The sequence below is a fragment of the Malania oleifera genome, chromosome 7 (genome assembly GCF_029873635.1).
Source record: "Malania oleifera isolate guangnan ecotype guangnan chromosome 7, ASM2987363v1, whole genome shotgun sequence".
Taxonomy (NCBI): Eukaryota; Viridiplantae; Streptophyta; class Magnoliopsida; order Santalales; family Ximeniaceae; genus Malania; species Malania oleifera.
In genome coordinates this window covers 98,403,498-98,427,060 of record NC_080423.1, presented here as the reverse complement: position 1 = coordinate 98,427,060, position 23,563 = coordinate 98,403,498, and the positions used below count along the sequence as shown (strand labels likewise).

The following is a 23,563-nucleotide window of genomic DNA, read 5'->3' as shown; positions in this document are numbered from 1 at the left end:
GTAAGCACATTTACAAGAGACTCCCAATGATCAAAGAAAATAGTATCATCAGCAAACTGAAAATGAGAAACTAGAACCTGCATACTTCCCACCCCAATCTCTCTCACAGAACCTCTATCCACAGCTCTAAAAACCAATATACTCAAAACATCTACCACAAGAACATACATAAAAGGAGAAATAGAATCTCCTCGCCTAACCCCCGCCCTCAAAGCCCTGAACCAAGATTAAGGCTCTCCATTAATAATAATAGAGAAAGAAGCATTAGGTAAACATCCTTTCATCCAAGATTGCCATCTTTGACCAAATCCCTTTCTTAAAAAGATTTAATTGAGAAAGTTCCAACTGTAACTTCAAAAGTTTCCAAGACATACCCATTTTTTTTAAGTGACTATGAAAAAAGTTTGATTACAATTCCTAACATTTTTGTATTGATCACATAAGCTAGCAAATTACAACCAAATGAAGCTCAAGGCTTGAACATAGACTAATTATATTTATACACCACCCTACCAACAAAATTGCAATGATGCAAGGAACAATTCTAAATTAAATACTAAAAACTGAAATCTGAACTCCAACTTACAGGATCTGGATGCCACTTAGACTTGTGAGCTTTCTCTCCTGTGCAAACCCATCTTCCATCAGCATCAATTGACACAAATCCACAGAAATTCTTGACAGAAATCACTACAGCCTCCCTGTTGAAAATGTTAGGAATAAACACATAAGCATGCACACAACTATATAAAACACACAAATTTCAAATTTAATGCTCTTTTTGGAAAGAAAAATAAGAAGAATAAAATGATGATGACAAAGACAATAATGAGACGTTATATTTTTTCCTGTAACATAATCATCTCAATTAAATTTATTTCTCAGGCGGTCTTCCTTGTTGATGTTGTTGGAGAATGGTTGTCCTTCATTTAGAGTGGATGGTGGTTCTTCGTCTTTATATTCTTCAAAGGTTTGCTCTTGTAAATCCTTCTTTGATTTTTTAACTAACATTAATGTATCTTTTCCACCCCATAAAATTATTTGGAGGGTCAAAATACCTTCAAAAATCAAAGCTTTTATTTGTTTGGTTGTTCTTAGTAGAGTTAACACCAACAATATGTTCTAGAGAAGAAGACCTTCTCTTTATGTCTTGATAGTTCCTAAAACAGTTTCTCATCCCTTTTTGCATTGCTCTTCTGCTTGGAATATATGGAATAAGCTTTCTGGTCTTCTGGAGAAAGTTAGGTTTGTTAAGATCCGGTGGGGGATCTGTTCGCCATTTTATTTTCTGGTTTTGATAGACGGATGGATGCACATGCTTTGTGGAGTTGTGCAGTTATCACAGTTCTGTGTGGTTTACGACAGAACTAAATGCTCATATATTTACAGGGAAGAGGCTAAATGCCTCTTTGTTATTGGAGAAGATTCATTAATTACCATTGCTTTAGTGTGCTGCTTCTGGTTGCTTTAAAGGAGTGAGGTGTTCTGATATTCAACGATATTGATTAGCTTTGTTATTCTAATTCTCCTTTCTGTACATTCTTTCTTATCTAATGAATGCATCTTCCTTTGCTATCCAAGAAAACGCTTTGATTCTCAATAAAAATGAGGGTGATAAAGGGGGAATATTTTAAATGCACAAGAACCACCACATTTCAATCATTTTTCTATCATTTCCCTCATTTTTCCCAAAGGGGGGCAAATCTTGCAAGAATCTTCCAAAAGGGGGGAGGATAGAGCTTAACCATCCATTGTGAATAACACATGCACATGCACACACAAAAGAAATTACTTAGGTAAATTGAGTGCTTCATTTTTATGGGAACTACACAAAAAATATTAATTAGAATTTAAATTTCTTTTCTACTATACCACATCAACCCAAACATAATCCCACATAACAATAGTAATAAGGGTTAAACAAAACTACAAAGATGATTTCTTCAATTTTATTGGACCTACATACCGAACATGAGTAAGATAGCTAATATCTTTTCCTTGTCAATGATTCATAAATTATATAAGCAACCCGTACATTTAATAGCCAAGAAAAATGAGGAAAGAAAGAAGATCACAAATTTGAGCATGTTGTAGTATGCAATGTTGGAAAATTCTCATAAGAATGATCTTTAGCTAATTTTTTGAACCATTAACAAAGCAAGGATATAAAAAATAAACCATGAGATACCTTGTGCCATTTCCACCAACACAATTGAACTTGGGTGTAAGAATAATGCAGAAATTACTTGATCTTCTCTCTCCTGACTCTTATGTTCGATTAGTGATGGAAATTCTACCAACTTGGTTAAGTACTTGAGTGGTGAGAGAGACCAAGAGCCCTTTGTATCGTGCTTTAAGTGACTCATCTCCATTATTCCAATGTATCTTAGAAGACTATTCATTAATCATTAAAGATAATGACTTTGGTCCTGCACCTATAATCTATTCATGAACTAAGATATAGCTTAATCTTGATTAATTATTTATATATAAGTACATATACACCCTATGTGATCAAGAAGATAACAAACACATGTATATTAAAATTCTAACATGCTATTCTGACTTCTGAATAGGAGAGAAAAAACAACTCAAGTACTCAACCAGGATTCTTTTTTATTAAAAAAAATGCATAAAATGGCATACTTTGTGGTTAATTTTATTCTTACGGCCTAAGAAAGTTCTCTAATTTTTTCTCTGAAACCACATTTTCCAAACAAACTGTAGAAATTCTTTTCTTAGTACTGACTACTGAGATATAAAAATGAAAAATAAAAAATAAAAAAAAAGCATACCCTTTAGTGAGGACAACCATGTCAATATTCTGTCGCGTCCCAGAATCCGCGTCAGGAATTTGGAGTCCAGCATAGACCTTTCCACCATAAAGCTTTTCCATTCTACAAAATAACAAAATTATAATAAATAAATATAACGGATTCATATCTTTCTTTCTTCAGGTAAGAAAAATAGAATAAATAGAAAAATAAAATAGAATTTAATGTTTTCTTCTTTTTCAGTAGAAGAAAAAAAAAATTATTAGAAAATCAACTCACTAATGGTCCTTCCCATTTCTGAGAAATCAGAGCAAAACAAATAAAATCTATACTTTTTTTCATATTTTTTTCCTACAATTTTTTCAGCTACCAAAGAAACTGTAAAGCAGCAAGTAGTACAGTCGGGGTCAATTGACAGTTTTATCAGCTCACAAATACGAATACTCTCACAATTGCAAAGATTCAATTTCGTTAATTTCCTTCATTTTCTCAGTAACCAAACAGATGACAAAAAGTATACAAATTACACACAGATGCGCGTATGTATAAATGGACCAACTGTTGCATCATTCGTACCTACTAGCAACCGAGAAAATAGCGTCAGAATCTGAGGTTTCGACCTCTAAGACGTCGTCGTCATAGAAGAAGCGACGGAAAATTCTGAAGATAACGAGACCGCAGAGAATCTCCACCCACATGGTACGCTTATTCAGACACCAGCAAAACAATATTTTCTCGGGAAAGCAAAACGGATTTCACAGAGAAAGCGAGAGAGAGATTTTCTCGGGAAAAAACTTTGCGGGGAAGAAGTAATAAATAGAGGGAAGGGAACCTCGCCGAGACGGTGCCGATACAGTGTGCGAGTGTGGGCTATACAGTGTGCGAGTGTGGGGTTACTATTTGGGCGCGTTATTGGGAGGGAGCGCTAGGTGTGAAATGGGCCGGACATATTGGGCCAGAGAGCATAGGAGTGGCTGGCCTTGAAGAGTAGGCCCGTCGTAAGAAGCTGGACTAGACCAAAGTTTGTGGGCTGACTTTACTTTTGCGGTCAACCTCTTGATGATATCAGCCCATCCCTCAACCCTAGCCTACCTCAACCCATGGCCCCCTTAGCTATTGTTTTCATTAATTCTATTCTTGGCTTTGTCAATTTCTTGTTATGGGAATTGATAATATTTAGTCATCTTCCTTAAGCTCATATTCTTTTTCAAATAATTTCTAGTTATTATTTTAGATATATTTTTAAGTAAAATAATAATATATTGTCAATTTTTAGTTTGCAACTATTAAAATGTGAGTATTCAAAATCATTTATGAAAATTAATACTTTTAAAATTATTAAATACTAACATTAACATGAGATACTTTTATGACACCATGTAAATATAAAAGCATATAAAATATTTTTTTTTAAAATAAGATATGATATGGCACAAATATTCTACTTAAAAATATGTGAAACATTAAATTTTAATAATTACATAATATTACATAAAAAATTAGTAATTATATTTTAATTATTTTTAATTTTTATAAAAATGTCAATATATGACTTCTTCCTGTGAAAATATTAATTAACTTCATTACAATCTCTAATTGTAATTTTACCATCTAAAATCTTAGTTATTGGTATTTGTTTGTTTACTTAATGATCATTTAATGAGTTTTTTAAATTTATTATTTAGTGGTTACTTCTAGGTCTATAGTTTAATTTCTAATTTTTTTTAAAAAGGTATATTATTATTTGTCTAATGTTAGACACTTCACAATAATTATAAAAGACATCAAAATTTACCTATTTTATTTGGGGATGTAATTATTTATTTATAATATTATCCATTTATTTTATTTTTTGAAAGAAATAATTTTTTTATCTTCAAGCCTTGACCTACTTAAAATGTTATCTAACGTTATTGAGTTTATTTTAAATATATATATATATATTATATTACTTCTCAAAAAAAATATATTTTTGTCTACAAAATTGTTTACACTATTTGAGCTTTTATATATATATCCATGCACGCGCACGCGCGTGCACACACACACTCATTTTTTGGTGGGAGTGCTCAATGACCCAACCAACCAACCAACCCAAGTTGAACCTTCCCAATAAGCTAGTTTTGAATGGTTTGCTGGCGATTGCAGTTTTTCATTTTGCATAACCCAATTGTATGGCTTGGTTTGTGGGTTTGGTATCTAATTCATCCGACCGAACCTGAATAGCCTATGTGTGTGTATATGCTTGCAATTACTCAAGACTTACGAAAGAATTCAAAGGATAGACTACCAGATTGCACATGCATGTATTAATTTGTGTGTCTTCAATTTTATTTCCATTGTAGTAATGTTTATAGATATGCTGCTTTAATCCTTTTGGAAGACAATAGACATATTTTGCATTTTGTGATTTTATGTTGGTAGTGGTATGCATTGTATAAAATAGACATAATGAATTTTTCTATTAGTTTCAGAAACTTTTTTTATTAAATTATCAATGTCAAATTAAAAATTGTAAAGTACTTAGTGTGTCATTCGTACTATTATATTGATGTTATTACACACACACACATATATATATATACATATGAAGTCAATTAATTTAATACATTTTACTTGAATGACACTAATTTAAGTAATATTTCGAATGTAACATATGTTATCAGTTTGACAAGAATCTCCACACATATTCCTTTATATTTTTCCTTTTTTCCTTTTCTACTCCACCTTAAAACAAGTTAAATTATCAATTCGAACCAACTAACCCGATATTCAAGCCGACCTAAATTGACCCAAACTACATCTTCAACGGTTCGACCAAGGATTGTCTTCTTACCAAAACGACAAGATTGGATCATCTGAAATTTTAGGCTCAACCCAACCCAACCTGACCTTAAACACCCTTATTTTTTTTTTAAGCTAAATAGAGTTTTTTTTTTTTAGGTTCATACCTTTAAATACCTAAAATTATATTTTACAAATGTAATTTATGTAATATTGGTTGAAATTGTTTTCTTTTAACAATGTTTTGTATTACTTTTAACATAGAGGTATATTATTTTACTCTATTCATATTTTTTATGAATGTAATTTTATCTAACTTCGATTAAATTTACTTTCTATACATATAACATAAATTTATTGTTTTTAAAAATTATTCGGTCTTACTTTCAAAATATAGGAATATTTTTATCAATATTTATACTTTCCATACTTCTATATATATAGTAAAGATATTACTTTAATTCTTTTAGGAATATTGAATTGATAGTAATTTACTTTAAAAAAAAAAGGATATTTTTATCTATAATTAATTTACTTTAGTTTTTAGCCCTTTTTTAAAAAAAATAAGGATATTTTTGCCTACAAAATATTATATATTATTCGTACTTTTATATATAGTATAAATTAGAAAATGGATAATAGTCCTTCTCCATTCCTTAGCTGTTCTTGCCCCTAACAAAGTCGAACAGTTGAATCTAAGACCTCTATTATAAAAATCTTAATTTTAACTATCAAAATGTTTCCTAGGAGACAATCTATTAATTTTTACTTCCCAAAAATGTAAAAATACTTTTTTAGGCAACTCTTAGGGCCATTGAGTTGTAAAAATTAATTTTATTTTTCTTGTTCAATTATCCAAAAATACTTTAAAAAAAATTGCACCTTGTCTTCCTCTTTTCCAACATTTGTATAAAAAGAATTAAAATCATTTCCCCACATTTTAATATAAGAAACAAAAATATTAACCTCTCATAAAGTTTGACAAAAAAATACAGACATTTTTCTAAAATTTCCAAAATTTAAAAACGTTACTTGACATATGAATTCCATGAAATGGGACTCTTTAGGTGCAGTCTGAAATCTCGTGCATATACATACGCTAAACATTATGTCAGGCTTGCTGACAGTTAAATATAATAAGCTGTCAATCATCCAACGATTGAGCTTAACATCTACTTGTATACCTTATTCATCTTTATTTAATTTTAAAAAAGAGCTCATTGGTGTTCCTAGAGTTTTACCATCTTCCATATTAAACCTTTTGAGCATGTCTCTAATATACTTCAATTGATTTATGAAGATTCCATGTTTTGCTTGTGTGATCTGAAGTCCTAAGAAGAAGTTAAGTTCTCCCATCACGCTCATCTCAAATTCATTTTGTATACACTTTACAAACTCATTGCACAACTCTTCATTTGTTGCTCCAAATATGATATCATCTACATATATTTGTAGTAAGAGCAAATTTTCAATGTTAGCTTGCCTAAAAATATTTGTCTTTTTCCGTTATATAAGGAAAGATTTGTATTTTTTCCGTGATATAAGGAAATATTTTTGTCTTCTTGAAAACCTAAGAAAAATTTCTTGAATTTTTAAAATCTATAGAATGTCGGTATAAGTTCCTTAAATTTGAAGAGAGATTAGGGTCTTTATGCTAATGTAAATTTCCAGGCAACTGCCAGTGTAATGGGAAGAAGACAACTAAGAAATTAGAAATGAAGCAATGTAGAGACTACAATCAGAATCTCATCCTGCAAATGCAATCCTCTGTGATTAGACTCACAGCATCATGAAATAACATTTTCACTCAAAAAACCTTCCCTGTAGTATGTTTTAACTGGGTACTGTAAGCTTTTATTCCTTAACCTTTCCCATAATTTTCTTTCTCAGCAAACAAAAACTCGACCAATTTTCTATTTGGCATATCCTGTACTTTGCCAAGATAAAACGACATCCAAAATAGAACAACATTTCTGCTCTAGGGAAGAATTGGACCCAACTTGTCGACAAAGAAACTGAGAAATTGCTAAACATGGAAAACCGTTCAATACAAGTCACTTGACCTACCTTGCTAAACATGGAAACTACATTGCTGCTCAACAAAAGAACCCGACCTAACTTGCCGAAGAAGAAGCACATGGACAACCATTCCATTATCAGTTCTTGAGATTTGAAGGATTTTCATGAATTAACCTAAAAACTAAGGCTTGCCCACAAAAACTATTCTCATGGGAACAGATCAGGAAGCATCTACTAGTAATCTAGCTTATCTGTTCTTCCTTAACTAAAAAGAAAACAAAATATTATTAAGTACAGAAAACAAATGCAAAGTCGATTACGATAGCTGCCTGCATAGAACTACATACATAAACAGACCGACCAGGACTTGAGCCAAGCTGTAACTTCCAGACTAACCTCGTAAGCAATTCATGTTCAGGTACAAAGCTCTCAAGAGCTGAAAGGGTTTCTTGAACTAACCTTAAGCAAAATGCTTACCGGCAAGACTACGGCTGAAGTAAAGAATATGGAAAAAAATGGGCCAGATTCCTGCTGCTCTCACCCACAATAACTAACATTTGTACAGAGAATAGATACAGAGTCAATGGTGAGAGCTGCCAAATCTTAACAGCTATACAGGCCTAACCAGACTCATAAGCCAATCAATAGGTTACAGATTAAAAAACTAATACACCAACCATATCATTTCTCAAAAGGAATTCTTAAGATATGAAGAGCTATCAAGGTCTGAACTCTAACAACCATAACAGTAGCACTTCAAACAACGTCTAAATGAATTAGTTTGACACCACAGTTCATATTCTAGGCTACTTTATTCAATAAAGAGAATAAAAGCCACTGCTGCATAAAACAATTTAAAGTCAAATCAGATCAGTTAATTCTTTATGAGCTAAAACTACAGCAATCGAGCATTTCAGTGCACACAACAGTTTGAAGTACAATTCATGGGACTGTTTAAAAGTTGAATGATCTTTGATGCCCAATGCAAAGGATGGTCAAGTTACAAACTGCCCTTACACTTCATATCCCATCATCAAGTTTGCTGGAAATACTATAAGAAAAAATCAATCAACTTCTGCAGGCTTTACAAGAAATGAGTACAAATGAAAAAGAATAATCCATGTAGAACAGATGAAAACGCAGTAAAATACAATTAAAAGTTACCACTCCTTTCCATGGAATTTAGATAAGGGGAAGAGGAAAAAGAAAAACGAAGGGAAAAAAATCTCCATCACATACAAGATACTCCCCAACATGGTGAATCACATGAAAAGAAACAAAAAAGAAAATCTAAAAATAATACAAGCATCTCCATATTTTTTTTCCCTATTCTGAGGATCAGAAGCAAAAAGATGCAGCAAACACATTCAGGTTCAAGATAGTATTCAAAATACCTGCCTGCTAGCTGGGCGCGAATGAGGCAACAGCTGATCTATCTTCTACTTCTGATTGCTACTGCCTTTCTTCTTAAGTAGGCTCCCAAACTTGCGGAGCATAGTCTTCTTCTTCTTCTGCTGTTGCTGCTTTGATGGGGAGTTTCCACCATTGTCCACATTTTCTGATGAAGACAATCCATTTATCTGATCAAAGCTCTCACCACCATCCACCTTTGAGTCTAGTTCCTCTTCGAAGGATTCCTGCTCCTGTTCTCTCTCAGGCGAGAAGTCTTTCTCTCCAATCTTGCAGGTCTCCCACATCTTAAAATCAACTTCTACAGAGTCATCGTCTTCCTTTTGTTTGCTCTCATCTTCTTCAGGTTTCCCATTCATTTTCCCAAATTTAGCAGGATCTTTTTCAACCATTTCCTCATTCACGAGATTATTTTCTACCAATGGATTTTCTATTTTGGGTTCCTCGCTTTGTTGACATGGAAGCTCTGTTTTAAGCTTCTCCTCTTTTCCATGTCCGTTCTCTTCAGAAAATTCTACAACCTTCGGAAGCATATCATAATCTTTTTCACTGTCTGTAAGCTCTCCATTTTCCTCACTTTGCTTTTTTGCCATAGCTTCTTCAAGCAACTTGGACAACTCCTCAACCTTCTTGAGAGAAGCGGCTTCCCTTGTTCTGAGGTCCTCATTCTCTTGCATGACACTCTGCAGTTCGTTTTCCTTGTCCAACAAACCCTCCTTAATTTTCATGCTCTCAGCCTTGGATTCCCCAATAACTTCCTTTAAAAAAATCACTTGAGACTCAGTTTCCTTTAGGGTATCCTTCAGCTGAGCTCTTTCCTCCTTGGCTGCATGTGCTTCTGCTTCAGCTTCTTTGAGCAAGTTTACCAGCCTATACATTTCTTTTTCCTTTGAAGAGTTTTCTTCCTGTGATTGATTTACACAATTCACTAAATGGAGCTCCCTTTGCTCCCACTCAGCCTTTGAGCTGAGGAATTCATGCTTGGATTGTTCAATGGTATCTGTAAGAAGATCAATCTCATGTTTAGAATTATCAAGCACTGTTTCATATTTCTCATTTGTTGCTTTCAAAACCAATTTCATATCTCCTAGTTGGGTTTCATAATTTTCATGCTCAGCTTGGTTGGATATCAATTTCTCTTTAGCTTCTCTTGCTTCCAAAGAAACTTCATGCAAAGCCGAAGCCAAGCTTTCCATTGCCTTCTTACTCTTCTCTTCTTCATCCCTAGAATTCTCTAGCTCATTGATGAGCTTATTTTTTTCTTCCAAGAGACTTTGAACACTCGAAGCTGCGAGCTTCTCATTGCTCAGTGCCAGGGCTTTCTCTTCCTTTACAGCTTCAAGCTGGGACTCAAGAGATTCAACCATTTTACCCATTTCCAAAGCTTCTTCCTTCGCCACATCGAGACGATGTTCTGATTCTTCAATGTCCCCTTTCTGTCGTCCAAGTGAGATTTCGAGTAACCCCACCTTCTCTCTAAGAGAAGCAATTTCAGCTTCTGCTTCATGCAGAGAATCATTGTTACCCTCTAGCTGTTTCATGACTGAATTCAAAGATTCAGAAGCAGATCTCTCAAGTCGATTTGCTTCCTTGACCTGATTCTCTAATTCCTCAACCCTCTGCTTCCATTCTTCCACTAAATTGCGTGCATAGGATTCTGCCATTCTTGCAGCTTCTAGCTCAACATTAAGTTGTTCAATGGAAGCCTCTCTTTCCACCAACTTCTCTTCAAAACCTTTTGATTTCTCAAGTTCTCGTTTCAGAGAATCAATCTCTGAATTCAGCTCCAGCACAATCTTCTTGTTCTCGCTAGCCTCCGCTTCTAGCTTGGAATCAAGCAAGGTCTTCAAGTGAGCCAATTCAGCTGACAGAAACTCAACTTTCTCAGCATGAATCTCAGCAATCTTGGTCGCATCATCAGCATGGCTCAGGGCTCGATTCTTTGCATCACTAGTCATGGCCAGTTCCTGCTTCAACTTTTGGAGTTCATGAGTGGCAGAGAGAAGAGCAGACACATCCAAAGCATGCTGGCTCCTCACAGCTTCGAGTTCTTTCAGCCATTCTTCTTCCTTTTTCTGGGCTGCCTCAATTCCAGCCTGTTCCATCTCAAGAGCCCGGAATTTTTCAATCTCAGAATCCTCCTCCGCTCGCTTTTGAGCCACCAAAGCCTCCCTGAGTTTCTCATTTGCTTCCTCCGCCAATTTTTGTGCTTCGTTCAATTCTTGGACTGCTTGGGCCTTCTCCTTCTCTACCAGAACTAACTGTTCCTTTGCTTTCTTCAGATCTTCCTGAGCAAGATTCAATTGTGCCTGTAACTCAGATCCCTTTACAACCCGTGATATCTGTTTCTGAAAAAAGGAATGCAGATCAAAGGGCATTTTATCTCCTCAAATTCAGGTAGACAGAGTTTGGCAAGGAAAAACTGTGTTTGATTTGAAATTCCAAATCCATGGAATCCAAAAATATGGATTTCAATAAGAATTTAGTATATCTCTTTTTCTCTCTCTCTTTTTTGGGTGGAAATGGGATCTCTAAATTTAACTTATTCTAAGTCCACTAGCAACATAAAGCAACAAAACCGAACAGTGAATGGACTTAAAATTGGTGCCCCTAGTTCTAATTCCAACGATGCTCCCATGCATGATGCAACCAACACATTTTATAATTTATGTTGAAGAAACCCGCTCAGGATTCATGGGCATTTGTTAAATCTTACCTCGGGCGGAGTAGCAAGCTTTGGGGAGCGACGATCCACCGCAGGTTTTGAACTATGAGAATTAACGGATCTCGGTGACCTCTCAATGGAAGGCCGAGAGTGCTGCAAGGGAGAGTGTGAATCAGGTTCTGATTTAGTAATTCCCCTGCCTAGTTTACTAACCCTGGGAGTTGCTGGTGAAGCTTTGCTATTTGGAGTTTCAGATAAACCAGATCTGTTCAAGTTCAAAACGTAAAAATTCCAGAAGCATATCAAAACCCACCATATAAAATGGGCAACACAATAAATACAAAGCAAGAAGAGCATACAAGGGAAGTTGCATAAATAGCAATTTTGCAGTATACTCAGTGCTAGAAGTTCAGGAACAGATCAAAATGTGTGTGTGTGTGTGTGTGTGTGTGTGAGAGAGAGAGAGAGACAGAGAGAGAGAGAGAGAGAGAGAGAGAGAGAGAGAGAGAGTAAAATAAAAAACTAAGAATTAGGGCAAAAAAGATTCAGGGCAGATCCAACCCACCTATTGCACAATCAATCACAAGAAAAAACCAAATGAATTGGGATAATTGAAGTAAACCCATTTCTAAACTAAGAAAAATGCGTGCTTCAGTGCGTCACAGAGAGAGAGAGAGAGAGAGAGAGAGAGACGAAACTACAAGAAGAAGAAGAAAAAGAAGAAGAAGAAGAAACAGAGAAAACCCAGAAATTTTAAAGGCAGATCCAACCCACAAAACAAGGAAACAACAGCAAAAATCAAAAGTGACGAAGACCCAGATAGAAAACAAAACCAGCCGTACACAAGAGAACATGGAAAAAAAATCTCTCATCAGATCTGCAGAGAGAGACAGAGAGAGAGGAGCTTACTTGGATTTAGAGGACATGGTGGTGGTGGTGGAGGCGGTGTTGACAAGTAGTGTAGGAGACTGGAGTTGCAAAGATGGAAAGAAGTTAAAAGTGGGTTAAATGGAGGTTGAAGGGATTGATTGTTAAAGCGGCTACACCAATGCTGACATTGTAAGAGAATGAGAATGTGAGTTATTTTCTTCTCTTTCTTCCTTCTCCCTTCCAAACACACCAGAGAAGTTGTAGAACAAAGAAAAAGAATTTTCAGAAAAAATATTCAGGTTGGTGCTCCTGTCTCACTGGTGTGGCCATCCACAACTTGTAGTCCCTCCCTCTCTCCCTCTCCTCTGAGGATTCATACAAGGTACTTATGCATGTGAAAGCACCAAACTGCCCTTGATTTTTCCAAACCTGTCAAAGGTCTTGGTGACTTTTTCAGAGGCAAGGCAAAGAAGACTTGTGAATGTACCAAACACTCCCTCTGCTTTTTCAGTAAAGGAGATAAACGGGTCATGGGTGTTCAAACTTTTAAGACACATACGCCTTTATTTTATTTTTTATTTTTCAAAAATATTGTTTGAAGAGTTTACCCTAAGTTGGTGAAAATTTGTCATTGTTTTTTTCACAGAGAAGTTTACTTTCAACACCTCACATTAGTAATTGGATTTAAAAATGCAACAAGAAAATTATTTATTACCATCTTAAGTCATACTCACAAGACTTAATAAGAATTTTTTTAAAAAAAATATATAGTATAACTAAATAATTATCATTATCTCAAAAAGTACAACTATGAATTCGAGCAAGATGAAATTTAAATGAATTTTAATTATTTTTTTTTAAAAAATGATTAAATATGTGCTACAGAAAGATAGTTTATTAAGTTCTAACTATTGCTTGAGATTAACTTAATTTAAATAAGATTAACAAGAAATATTAACTCAATCTCGTGTAAAACTGAAAGTTAATTAAAAATTATAGTAAAAATAATATTCAAAAAGTAGCATAATAAATGCAAGTTTGATTTAGCGAACTTTATATTGATGGATTAGGAATACTTGCCAAATTCACTCTGCACATGATCGATCAAGTTTTGTCTTATTAAAAATCAATTAAAGTTCATTAACGTCATCCAAATATTTTGGTTTAATAAAATAATTAGAGATTATCATTGAGGATGAATTAAATGTGGTACTCTTTCTATAGAAAAAGTGTCCACACGAGCTCGTAAAATGCATAAATAATTCGAATATGTTCGTTGGTGTTATTAATGAACATTTATTAAAATTACACGTGCAAATTTATTAAATATTTTAATAAAAAATATTCCAAACATACTTAAAATAAATATTTATATAGTTCACTAATAACAAAGAAAAAAAATTTTAAAAGACTTCATTTAATTTTCAAACATTCTAACTTTTAGCTATCAATATTTCAATTTTGTTACGTGATCAATACAGAAATTAACTTTCTTAACCTTGTGAGCTAGGAGCTTAGAATTTTATTTTTTTTATTTAGATTTTCATGGAATTAGACAACACAATGTAAAAGTTCATTAAATTTTGTCAAGTTCACATAAATTCAAATTCAGTGTTGAAAATTCATACTATCAAACGCAATATATTGATTTCATAATGCCAATGACAGTGAAGAATTTGGGAGATAATTAAAATAAAAATGTAAAAAATTAGAGTCAGGAGACATTGCTATTGAACTTTTAAAAGCATTTTAGTTCACATTCGAACTATGAAGAGTATAATTACATAATGTCAATCATTTTGTTAAGTACCTAAAATAAAAGCCAATTAATGAAAGGTTTCCATTCTATTGTAAAATATTTAAGACTAGTCTAGACCCCCACGCCAATGTAAATATTAGCTAGTATTTAGAGAATAATACTTGCAAGTTGTATTATTGATCGAGTTCCTTATTTAGTAACTTTTAGGGATAGTTTGGAAAAGAAACTAAATATGTAACTAGATTTCAAAGTTCAATACTTTCAAATTATACAATTACAAAAATTCCTTTGTAACTTTTTTTTGTAGCAAAGAATTTAATAAGAACTAATTTTGTTGTTCCTTTCAAGAGTTTAAAACCCAAGTTGAAAGCCAAGTAGCTTTTCCCAAATTTCAAGGTTTACTATTACTATCTAAACACTTGAACATGATAAATCAGATTTTAAAGATCAACTACATGTCTTTTTTTTTTTCTTCTCTTTATTTTTGGATGGTAATATGAAAATAATAAGTAATAAATTAAGTCAAAATAGAGAATGTAATAATTTTTCTCAACATTTAAATAAGGAAAAAATTATCTAAAAGAAGAAAGGTCTCATAGTCAATTAGTAGCAAAGACAAAATTCATGAACAAGACACCATTGAACTTGTGAATGTTCCCAATATCGACCATTCAACTTTATTATATTTAGTTAAGACAAAAGCTAACTTCTTTAAGAACATTCTTAATTTTACAAAATCAATCATATTAATGGGAAATCTATCCAACATCTTAAATAAGAACCCATAATATGAAAATTAATGAACCCTATCCTGAATACAAAGCAACTAGGGACACTTTTAATAAGAAATTTTATTAATAACTGAATTTAAAGTTTCAAATTCTTTTGATTACAAAAACAAAATTCCTAAAAGGGGACACCGTTACATTTTTAAAATTTCTAATTATTGGTCATTCAATTTTGTCATATATGGTTAACGTTGAGTTAACTTCTTTAAGAACATTCTTAATTTTACAAAGTCATTCAGAATGAGGAATTTATCAAATATCTAAATTGAGAGCGCATAACATGATAGTTAATAAAATCAACCCTAAATACAAAGGTGAAATACATCTAATGATAGTCCAGATAAGAAATTTTATTAATGATTGGATTTCAAGGCTCAATACATCAAATTTCATAATTAGTAAAATTCCTTATTTTGTAATTTTTCTATAGGAAAAATTTGACAAGAACTAACACTATTGGCCTTTTTAGTAAAAGCCTCCTTATGTAGTACTTAAGGTGCAGTAACCCGAACTCAGAAAATAAAATAAAAATAAATAAAAGAAGAAGGAAGAAAAATTTGAAGGGGTAACACAGCAGGGACTCATCGACGAGTGCCATGTGCTCGTCAACAAGGAGATCCCGAGAGTCAGGAAATCTTAGACTTAAGGATTCGTCGACTAACCCTTTGTTCTCGTCGACGTGTGTCCTTCTTTGAATCGTCAACAAGTCTTCTATTCTCGTCGACTAGTACACGTAGACCAGTAGTTTATAAATATGATGTAAGTCATTTTTTTCGACGAAATTACTCTCCCCTCACTCTCTCTCTCTCTCTCTCTCTCTAGGGCTTCGGCCTCCATCCTCTCTCTCTCCAATTTCTCTTCGATTATAGCTCGATTTGACGATCAGAAGCTACCACGAGATTCTAGGGGGGATTCTCTCCAAGTTAATCGGAGCGGATTCGTGATTTAGGGTTCCTAGGCACCACTCCAAAATTAAGGTAAGGGGGTTATTTTTAAGATTAATTTGTTATTTGATTTGTGAAGACTTGGAAATGTTAGGATGTTAGGCATTCTGGGATTAAACTGATTAAGTTAGAATTTGTGGAATACAGGGCTCCATTTTCCGTTCGATTTAGGCAAAACTTCAAGGAACAGGTAAGGGGAATAAGTTATACTAGTTTTTTGTTAATTTTGAACCAGTAAAATTTGAGTATGTAAATCTATATATATGTATGTATGATTTCCTGAACTGTTTAGGCAATTGAAAAATGATGGTTTTTGAATATAAATCATATTTAGGAAAAATCTATGTGGCATGAGATTAACTTTTCATATTAAATTGGTCGTGAATGTCACACCCCGAATCCGCAAATGGGTCCCAAGTGTGAATTTAGTAACCTAACCTGTCTCTATATCAATTTAAACATACATGATACAACACAATAAGAGGGTCCTACCCCGTGGGGTATACGGATGCCCTACAACATACACATACGAATCCATACTCATCAAATACACAGCATAAATCGTTCTATTTATCTATATAACAAACCATACCAGAGTCTATACAATACTAGGATATACATCCCCATACATACAATATGTGCTCCGGGTGTCCACAAAAACTATCACAACCCGGTTACAAAACTCGTACCTAAAATAGACATTAGAAGCAGCTAAACGGCACCCCTTGCTTCCAGATGCTAGGATGCTAGTTTCGGCTACTTGAAGGACCTGAAAACATTTGTATATACATTCGGGGTAAGACACCTCTCAGTAAGGAAGAAAATATGTTATATCAGTGTCTGGCATATCAATGTTATTTTACGTAAATCATAACACCATACAATACAATATAGTTTAAAACAGTTGCATACAGTTCCAGTATTTTCACAAAACCATTCCAGAACATACGATACCCAAACATACGATCATTGTCGTCACACTAAGTACACAACTACTTGTGAAGACCGAAGCCTCACAGCGATTATGTTGCCAACTACAGTGTAGCTCACACCCATCGGTGACCAGTTGGAACACACTGGTGATATTTCACACCCTCGGATATAGAGCCAGACACTCTCGCCCACGGTAATGAACTGGTACATGGGGCAACGTACGGTAATTAGCCGCCACATAGCTATTTCGGCGTACAGTAATTAGCCGCCCCTAGCCGATTTCTTAAAACCTGGAATCATTTTGGAACTCACGTTCCTATACATATTAGCATACGGTAATTAGCCGCCCCTAGCTGTTTTACAAAATACCTGGAACAATTACATACAACCATACATTCCACACTTATTTGATTTACGGCAAATCATATCATTATTCAGTTCACGAGTACAGTTTATACAAATATAGATTACGGTCATCTCAATAATAAAGTTTAAATAAAACAAATGATTTTCCAAACAAAGCAGAGATGATACCCAAAACCCCTAATTTTTTCGAAAACTGTAACCCTAAAATCTCGTATTTTCACTCGATAGATTTTCCCAAATAAGCAGCCAAAACATACATACGATAGCAGCCTACAAGCTTACCGATCCTAATTTCGAAAATGAACTATATAAACAGAATCCCTTTACCTTAATCCGAATTCCAACTACGAATTCTACAGTCTTCAAAACTATGAACCGAGACTCCAAAACCTATACAACCAAGAACAATACTTCCTTACGATTTCTACTACTACACATATTTTGAAACAAAAACGAAAACCAAGCCTTACCTCAATTTTGAGCCTATCACGACCTGCTTAATTTTCATTTTTTTTTATAATAATATCATCATAAAATCAATACCACACATCTCACATTCCAGCTCAGCAGATCACAATCCACCTGAACTCATGGGTACCAGGGATACATTAGAGTACAAAACGGAAGCCTAAGTAGCAGAAAATATACAATCATATACATACCGTTATATCATACATCACAATGTACCAGAGTTACTACAATCGCTGTACTTCCATATATACATCCCAAAAAATGAAATTTAGGGACAATTCCCACAAAACCATACTATCCTTACCAAACACTTATCCTTCAAAAAGGGCAGATAAACCACTCTAGATCAGCGGGGTTTTTCCCGCTCTCCTATCAAGGGCTCCTGAAAAGTTTATAAGATTTAGGGGTGAGACACCTCTCAGTAAGGGAAATAAACTCATACTAGTGTGTTGCAACATGAGTATTCTATGTTCAACATATATCATATATAACATGTTCAGTACTGTTTATCAAATTTGGGAAAAACATACATATACCATCAAAACATGGCAGAACATACTGCATTTTCATAATCATATTTCATCTCATATAATAGTAATAACATAAAAACATTCTTGGTAGGTTAGCTGGCTTTTGTCATGTATTACCCCCACATGACTGGATTGTGTGGCCCGAAGGTGGGACCTCACAATGGTTGGCCAACCACTGCCAAGTGAAACAATAGTATGTAGGTCCGATGAGTCTGCCAGACCTGGTCCGTACACTAGGGGCGATCAGCACACTTCTTATAAACCACATCGACCATCCAATCTTACACCACTCCGTACAGCGGCGTTAATACAAATATCATGATCACGAAGACCATGGACACATAATAACGGTATCATGCAAGTGCTAGCCTAGACCAAGCCAACCAAGTTCTGATACTATATAACATATGTTCAAATTGTGATACAGAGATATCTCATATCGTTAATTAACAGATTAATCATATCATTTTGCATATATACATATATCATGAAAATTATCAGCCCGTACGCCAGTATTACACATTTTATCATAGCACGACCCGTACGCCGGCAATCACATCATAGCACAGCTTGTACGCTGGCAAATCACAACATAGCACAACCCGTACGTCTGCAAATCATATCATAGCACAACCCGTACGCTGGCAAATGACAACATAGCACGGCCCATACGCCGACAAACCACATATATAAAAATCTCGGCCCATACGCCGATTTTCCCATTGTAAAACCCATATCATAATCCCATTCCAAAAAACAGTATTTCACAACATTTTATACTCATGCCACACTGAACAGGTTTTCTATATTCAACATACGATCATATTCAACAATATTTTCCAAATATAAATCATATATCTATATATATATAAATATATTTATTTTCCAAGAATTAAATGCTATATATATATATATATATTCTCAAAAGAACTAACTTAATTTATCCCCTTACCTGACTACTACAAAGCTCCTAAGAAAATTTTCCCCACACCCGCAGGGTTCCTAACTCAACACCCTGAAAATGAAAACCCCCAGCATTAAATTTCAATATTTTTACGTGCATAACATTTCTTATAACTACCGTTAAGTCAAATTCAGCTTAAAAAGTTTTACCTCAACTTAGGGATGATTCCCAACGTTCCAAATTTAACACCCCTGGAAATGGAAATTTCCAATATTAAAGTTCAATATTTCTAAGCGTATAACACTTTTTTCAACTATCATAAATTCAAATATTGAGTAAAAAGTCTTACCTTAGATTTGAGATGAAATCTAATTTCGTTTCTTTGACGATTCGCTCTGGCAGACTTGTAGAGAATCTTGTTAGGAGCATCGTGGTGACTTCGGATTGTGGATCCGACGTAAAACTGGCCTGAAATCGAAGAGAGAGAGAGAGAGAGAGAGAGAGAGAGAGAGAGAGAGAGAACAATGGGGCTTCCTAAGGAGGCTTGTACAATTATATATATTAATATTATAATAACTTACTAATTGAAGCAAAACTTCTTGGATAAGCTTGTACAACTTTATATATATTAATATTATAACAATTTACTAATTGAAGCAAAGCTTCTTGGAGAATTTTGTCCGAAATGAGACTCCGAACCGCTATTCTTGAAGAGAATCCTCCCTTGATCTACGCAGTAACGTCGGATTCACGAATTAGGCGACGAATGGCGAAAAAATTGAAAAGAGAGAGAGAGGGTTTCGAATTCTAGAGAGAGAGATAGAGAAATGTTGATTTCTTAACAATTAAGCAACCAAAAGATATTTTATAACCCCTTGACCCGAGTGGATTCATCGACGAGGTGACATCTTCGTCGACGAGACAGTCGGGTATTTCGTCAACGAGGTGACGTCTTCGTTAACGAGCCTGAGGTTCCGAATTTTTCCAAACCTCTCGACTTCTCGTCGACGAGACTCTGAATTTCGTCGACAAGCATAACGTAGACTTTGTCAAGGAAATTTGGCTTTGTTGACGAAGCCTGCTCAATTACTTTTTTACCCTTTTATGATATATTCCTTCCATACATCACAGTTTGGGTTCTTACAGTAAACACTGTTATAAATGCATTGATAGGTTTAGATGGTTTGTTTTGTGCGAGATGTTGTGAATATTGTTGTAAATGTATTGATTTGTCTAGATGATTTGTTTTGAGTGGTTATTCGCGTATTTCATTGTATAACGTTGGCAGGCCTGAGGAGTTCGTTATATTGCCCTAAGTATAAATAACGATATAACGTTGGTAGACCTGAGGAGTTCATTAATTGTCATTTATATAAGCAGGGGTAAAATGTTGGTAGGCCTAAGAAGTTCATTTTACTAATTTACTATGGATAGGTCATGGTGAATGTGTAACCATGGATGGTGGTTAGGAATGACTCGAGTAGTATTCTGTGTGGATGTGAATCTTGTGTGGATGTGAATGGAATGTACTGTATCTTATGTGGATGTGTTGTGATGTATGTGAATACGTGGATCTCTGTGGTATGATTAATGTTAGATGTGTGTGAATTAAATTGCATGTATATTCATAGCGAAGTAAAACTCTCAGTTCGAGAGCTTATTAAGTAAGGTGAGTGCCTTAATAAGTATCAGTTGTAATTGCACCCAAATTAAAGGGTAAGGTTACAAATGGTGTCAGAGCAAAGGAGCGTTATATGTATAGGCGTGTAATCTCCCCAATCCTCGGGAACTTTCGTTATAAATATTGGTTATGTATGTGTGAGTACAGTCTGTATGCGTCTTGCTGGTTGTTGTTGATTAATAAACGAGTATATTTTATATACACTAAAACTCATTTGCCACACACTTTTATAATTTATTTCATCCTTACTGAGAAGTGTCTCACCCCAGCGAATTATTAATTTTTCAGATCCTTTAGATAATCGAGCTTAGCAAGCTCTTGGGGCAGGGTTAGATTTTGTAACTACGAGAGTCGTAGGAACTAAGATATGTAAAGTTATGTTTAAATTTTTGGTTATATAATATAAAGTGGATGGATATACATTTTGGGTTGAATAGTATAGAATTTTGGTATTTTATTATAGAATGTTTAATTATTTTCGCTGTGTGAATGGTATCAGAGACGTGTGAATGGTCTTATAATACTCCGGACCCCACTTGGCGGGTTCGGGACATTAGGTTTTATAAATTATATTTAAAGAGATAAAATTCAAGGAATGGGTTTAGGGGTTCAAAACCATAAGTTGAAATCCAAGCAGTTCCCCCCCCCCCCCCAAATTGCAATGTTTATTATCCAAACACTTGAACTTATTTTTAAAATCAACTATATGTCTTTTTGTTTTTCTCTCTCTCTCTTTTTATTTTTGGATAGTGATAAGAGAATAATAAGTGGTAAATTAACTTAAAATTAATACTGCAATAATTTTGTTCAACATCTAAATAAATACAAAAAAAAAAAAAAAACATCTTATATTCAGTTAGCAATAAAGACAAAATTCTTGAAAGGACCGTTAAGTTTTTTAATGTTCTAACCGTCGGCAACTTAACTTTGTCTTGTATGGTCAACATTGAAGTTAACTCTTTTTAAGAACATTCTCAGTTTTACAAAACCGACCGAAATGAGGAATATGTCTAATATCTAAAATTAGGGCCCATGATATGAAATTTAATATTATTGACCCTAAGTACAAAGATGAAATCCGTGCATCTAGGAATAGTTGGGTTAAGAAATTTTATAAATAATTGGATTTCTAAATTCAATACTTCCAAATTGTATAATCAATAACTAAAATTTCTTGTTTAGCAAAAATTAGACAAGCTATTGGCCCTTTTAATATAACCCTCCTTATGTATTACTTAAGATTTTATAAATCATATTTAAAGAGATAAATTTCAAAGAAAGGATTTTAGGGGTTCAAAAACCCTAATTGAAATCAAAGTAGTTCTTCCCAAATTTCAAGGTCTATCATCCAAACACATGCCTTTCAAAAATGTGATTTTAAAATTAAACTACATGCCTTTTTTTCTTTATTTTTTGGATAGGGAAACATTAGGTTATAAATTAAGTCAAAATGGACAGAGTGATAGTTTTAATATTCAACATCAAAATTGATTGCCAACATGAGTATTGTCAATGCATAGATTTAACAGTGTGTAGGAAGAAGTCAAACAAGAAAATAACTTGAGCATTTGGGCATGCATGCAAGAATATTATTAATTAGAATAGTATTTTAGTGTCATTTTCAAGTAGAATTTCCACTTGGGTCTCTGAATATTTGGCCCCTTCCCACTCTGACCATTATGTGCTCATGACTTTTGCCACACAATGAGGAGAGAGAGAGAGAGAGAGAGAGAGAGAGAGAGAGAGAGATTTTAGAAAATGGGTCTTCACATGTCATGGGAAATTAAGTTAACCAGGGAGTAAAGAGAGGGATTTAAGGAAAAAGGGTCATGAAGTGTCAAGAAAGGTCTTCTGATTTTTAAACCTAAGCCCTTTGTGATGGTCATTCTATCCTATCTCCATGTACCTACTTGCAAGGACAATATGGGTTTCATAGTCAATGCAAAGTTGTTCACATTTCTTAATTTTTGTTGGCTATTTAATGTGAAGTTTAATTCAGTGATGTAGCCAAATATGGAACTATTAATTAATCTATTTGTTTTATGATATAGATATTTAACCAAATATGATGATATGAGTAAATTTCTAAACATAACTCTTTAACATATTTTCTTTTTTGTTGTCTTTGGTCACATTTGATTTGCTTAATTGATCAATCTTTATTCTTAATATATATTTATCATAAAAGAATTTACACCTCGTTTGGTTCGGCGGAATAGTTATTCCTTAGAATAAGATGAAATATAGTTAACATTTTCGGAATTAAAGAAATAATTATTCCTCATATATTCCTAATTATTTCATTCGGCATTTAATAAGAAAGAAATAGATATCCCCATAGTGAAATTTGGAAATAGTTATTTCTTATCTATTCCTTATTATGGAATTATAAAATATTTCACATTGATATTTGTTTTATTATAACAACATAATTTCTCATATAACTAATCGTAACTAATATATTAAAACTAATTTATTGCTGAGAGCAAACAATTACACAAGAAATAAATGTAATTATCATTATAAAGTAGTTACCAATGTAAACAATTTTGTGAATCTATTGTAAGAGACAATTCGGATAAGAAATAATTACTATAAAATTTAATGGTAAGGGCGTTTATTCCTTTTCCACTTTATATTAAATAAAATAACATAAGCTTTGTAT

The 23,563-nt window shown here is 33.8% G+C and overlaps 2 protein-coding genes across 2 annotated transcripts in view; both read right to left on the bottom strand.

The window, feature by feature from the left end:
• The window catches only part of LOC131159298 (uncharacterized), a 41,273-nt gene extending 37,616 nt beyond the window's left edge, over positions 1-3,657 (bottom strand). Inside the window, exons 1-3 of the mRNA XM_058114065.1 lie at positions 3,351-3,657; positions 2,796-2,897; positions 587-701 (exon numbers count right to left, since the gene is read on the bottom strand). Of these exons, the coding sequence (XP_057970048.1) occupies positions 587-701; positions 2,796-2,897; positions 3,351-3,472 (339 nt within the window). The 5' untranslated portion in view covers positions 3,473-3,657. The remainder of the gene's footprint in view (positions 1-586; positions 702-2,795; positions 2,898-3,350) is intronic.
• Positions 3,658-8,675: 5,018 nt separating this feature from the next.
• LOC131159297 (WEB family protein At5g16730, chloroplastic-like) lies at positions 8,676-13,021 on the bottom strand. The gene is made up of 3 exons (XM_058114063.1): positions 12,562-13,021; positions 11,704-11,917; positions 8,676-11,335 (listed from the first exon to the last, which is right to left on the bottom strand). The coding sequence occupies exons 1-3, from the start codon at positions 12,576-12,578 to the stop codon at positions 9,017-9,019; spliced, it is 2,550 nt and encodes an 849-aa protein (XP_057970046.1). The 5' UTR covers positions 12,579-13,021; the 3' UTR covers positions 8,676-9,016.
• Positions 13,022-23,563: the final 10,542 nt, after the last annotated feature.

Bases quoted from the DNA above. Each gene is read 5' to 3' on its own strand.
- LOC131159297 (XM_058114063.1), bottom strand. The intron at 11,336-11,703 runs GTAAGATTTAAC...TCCTTTTTTCAG, and splicing joins AGCTTGCTACTCCGCCCGAG to AAACAGATATCACGGGTTGT.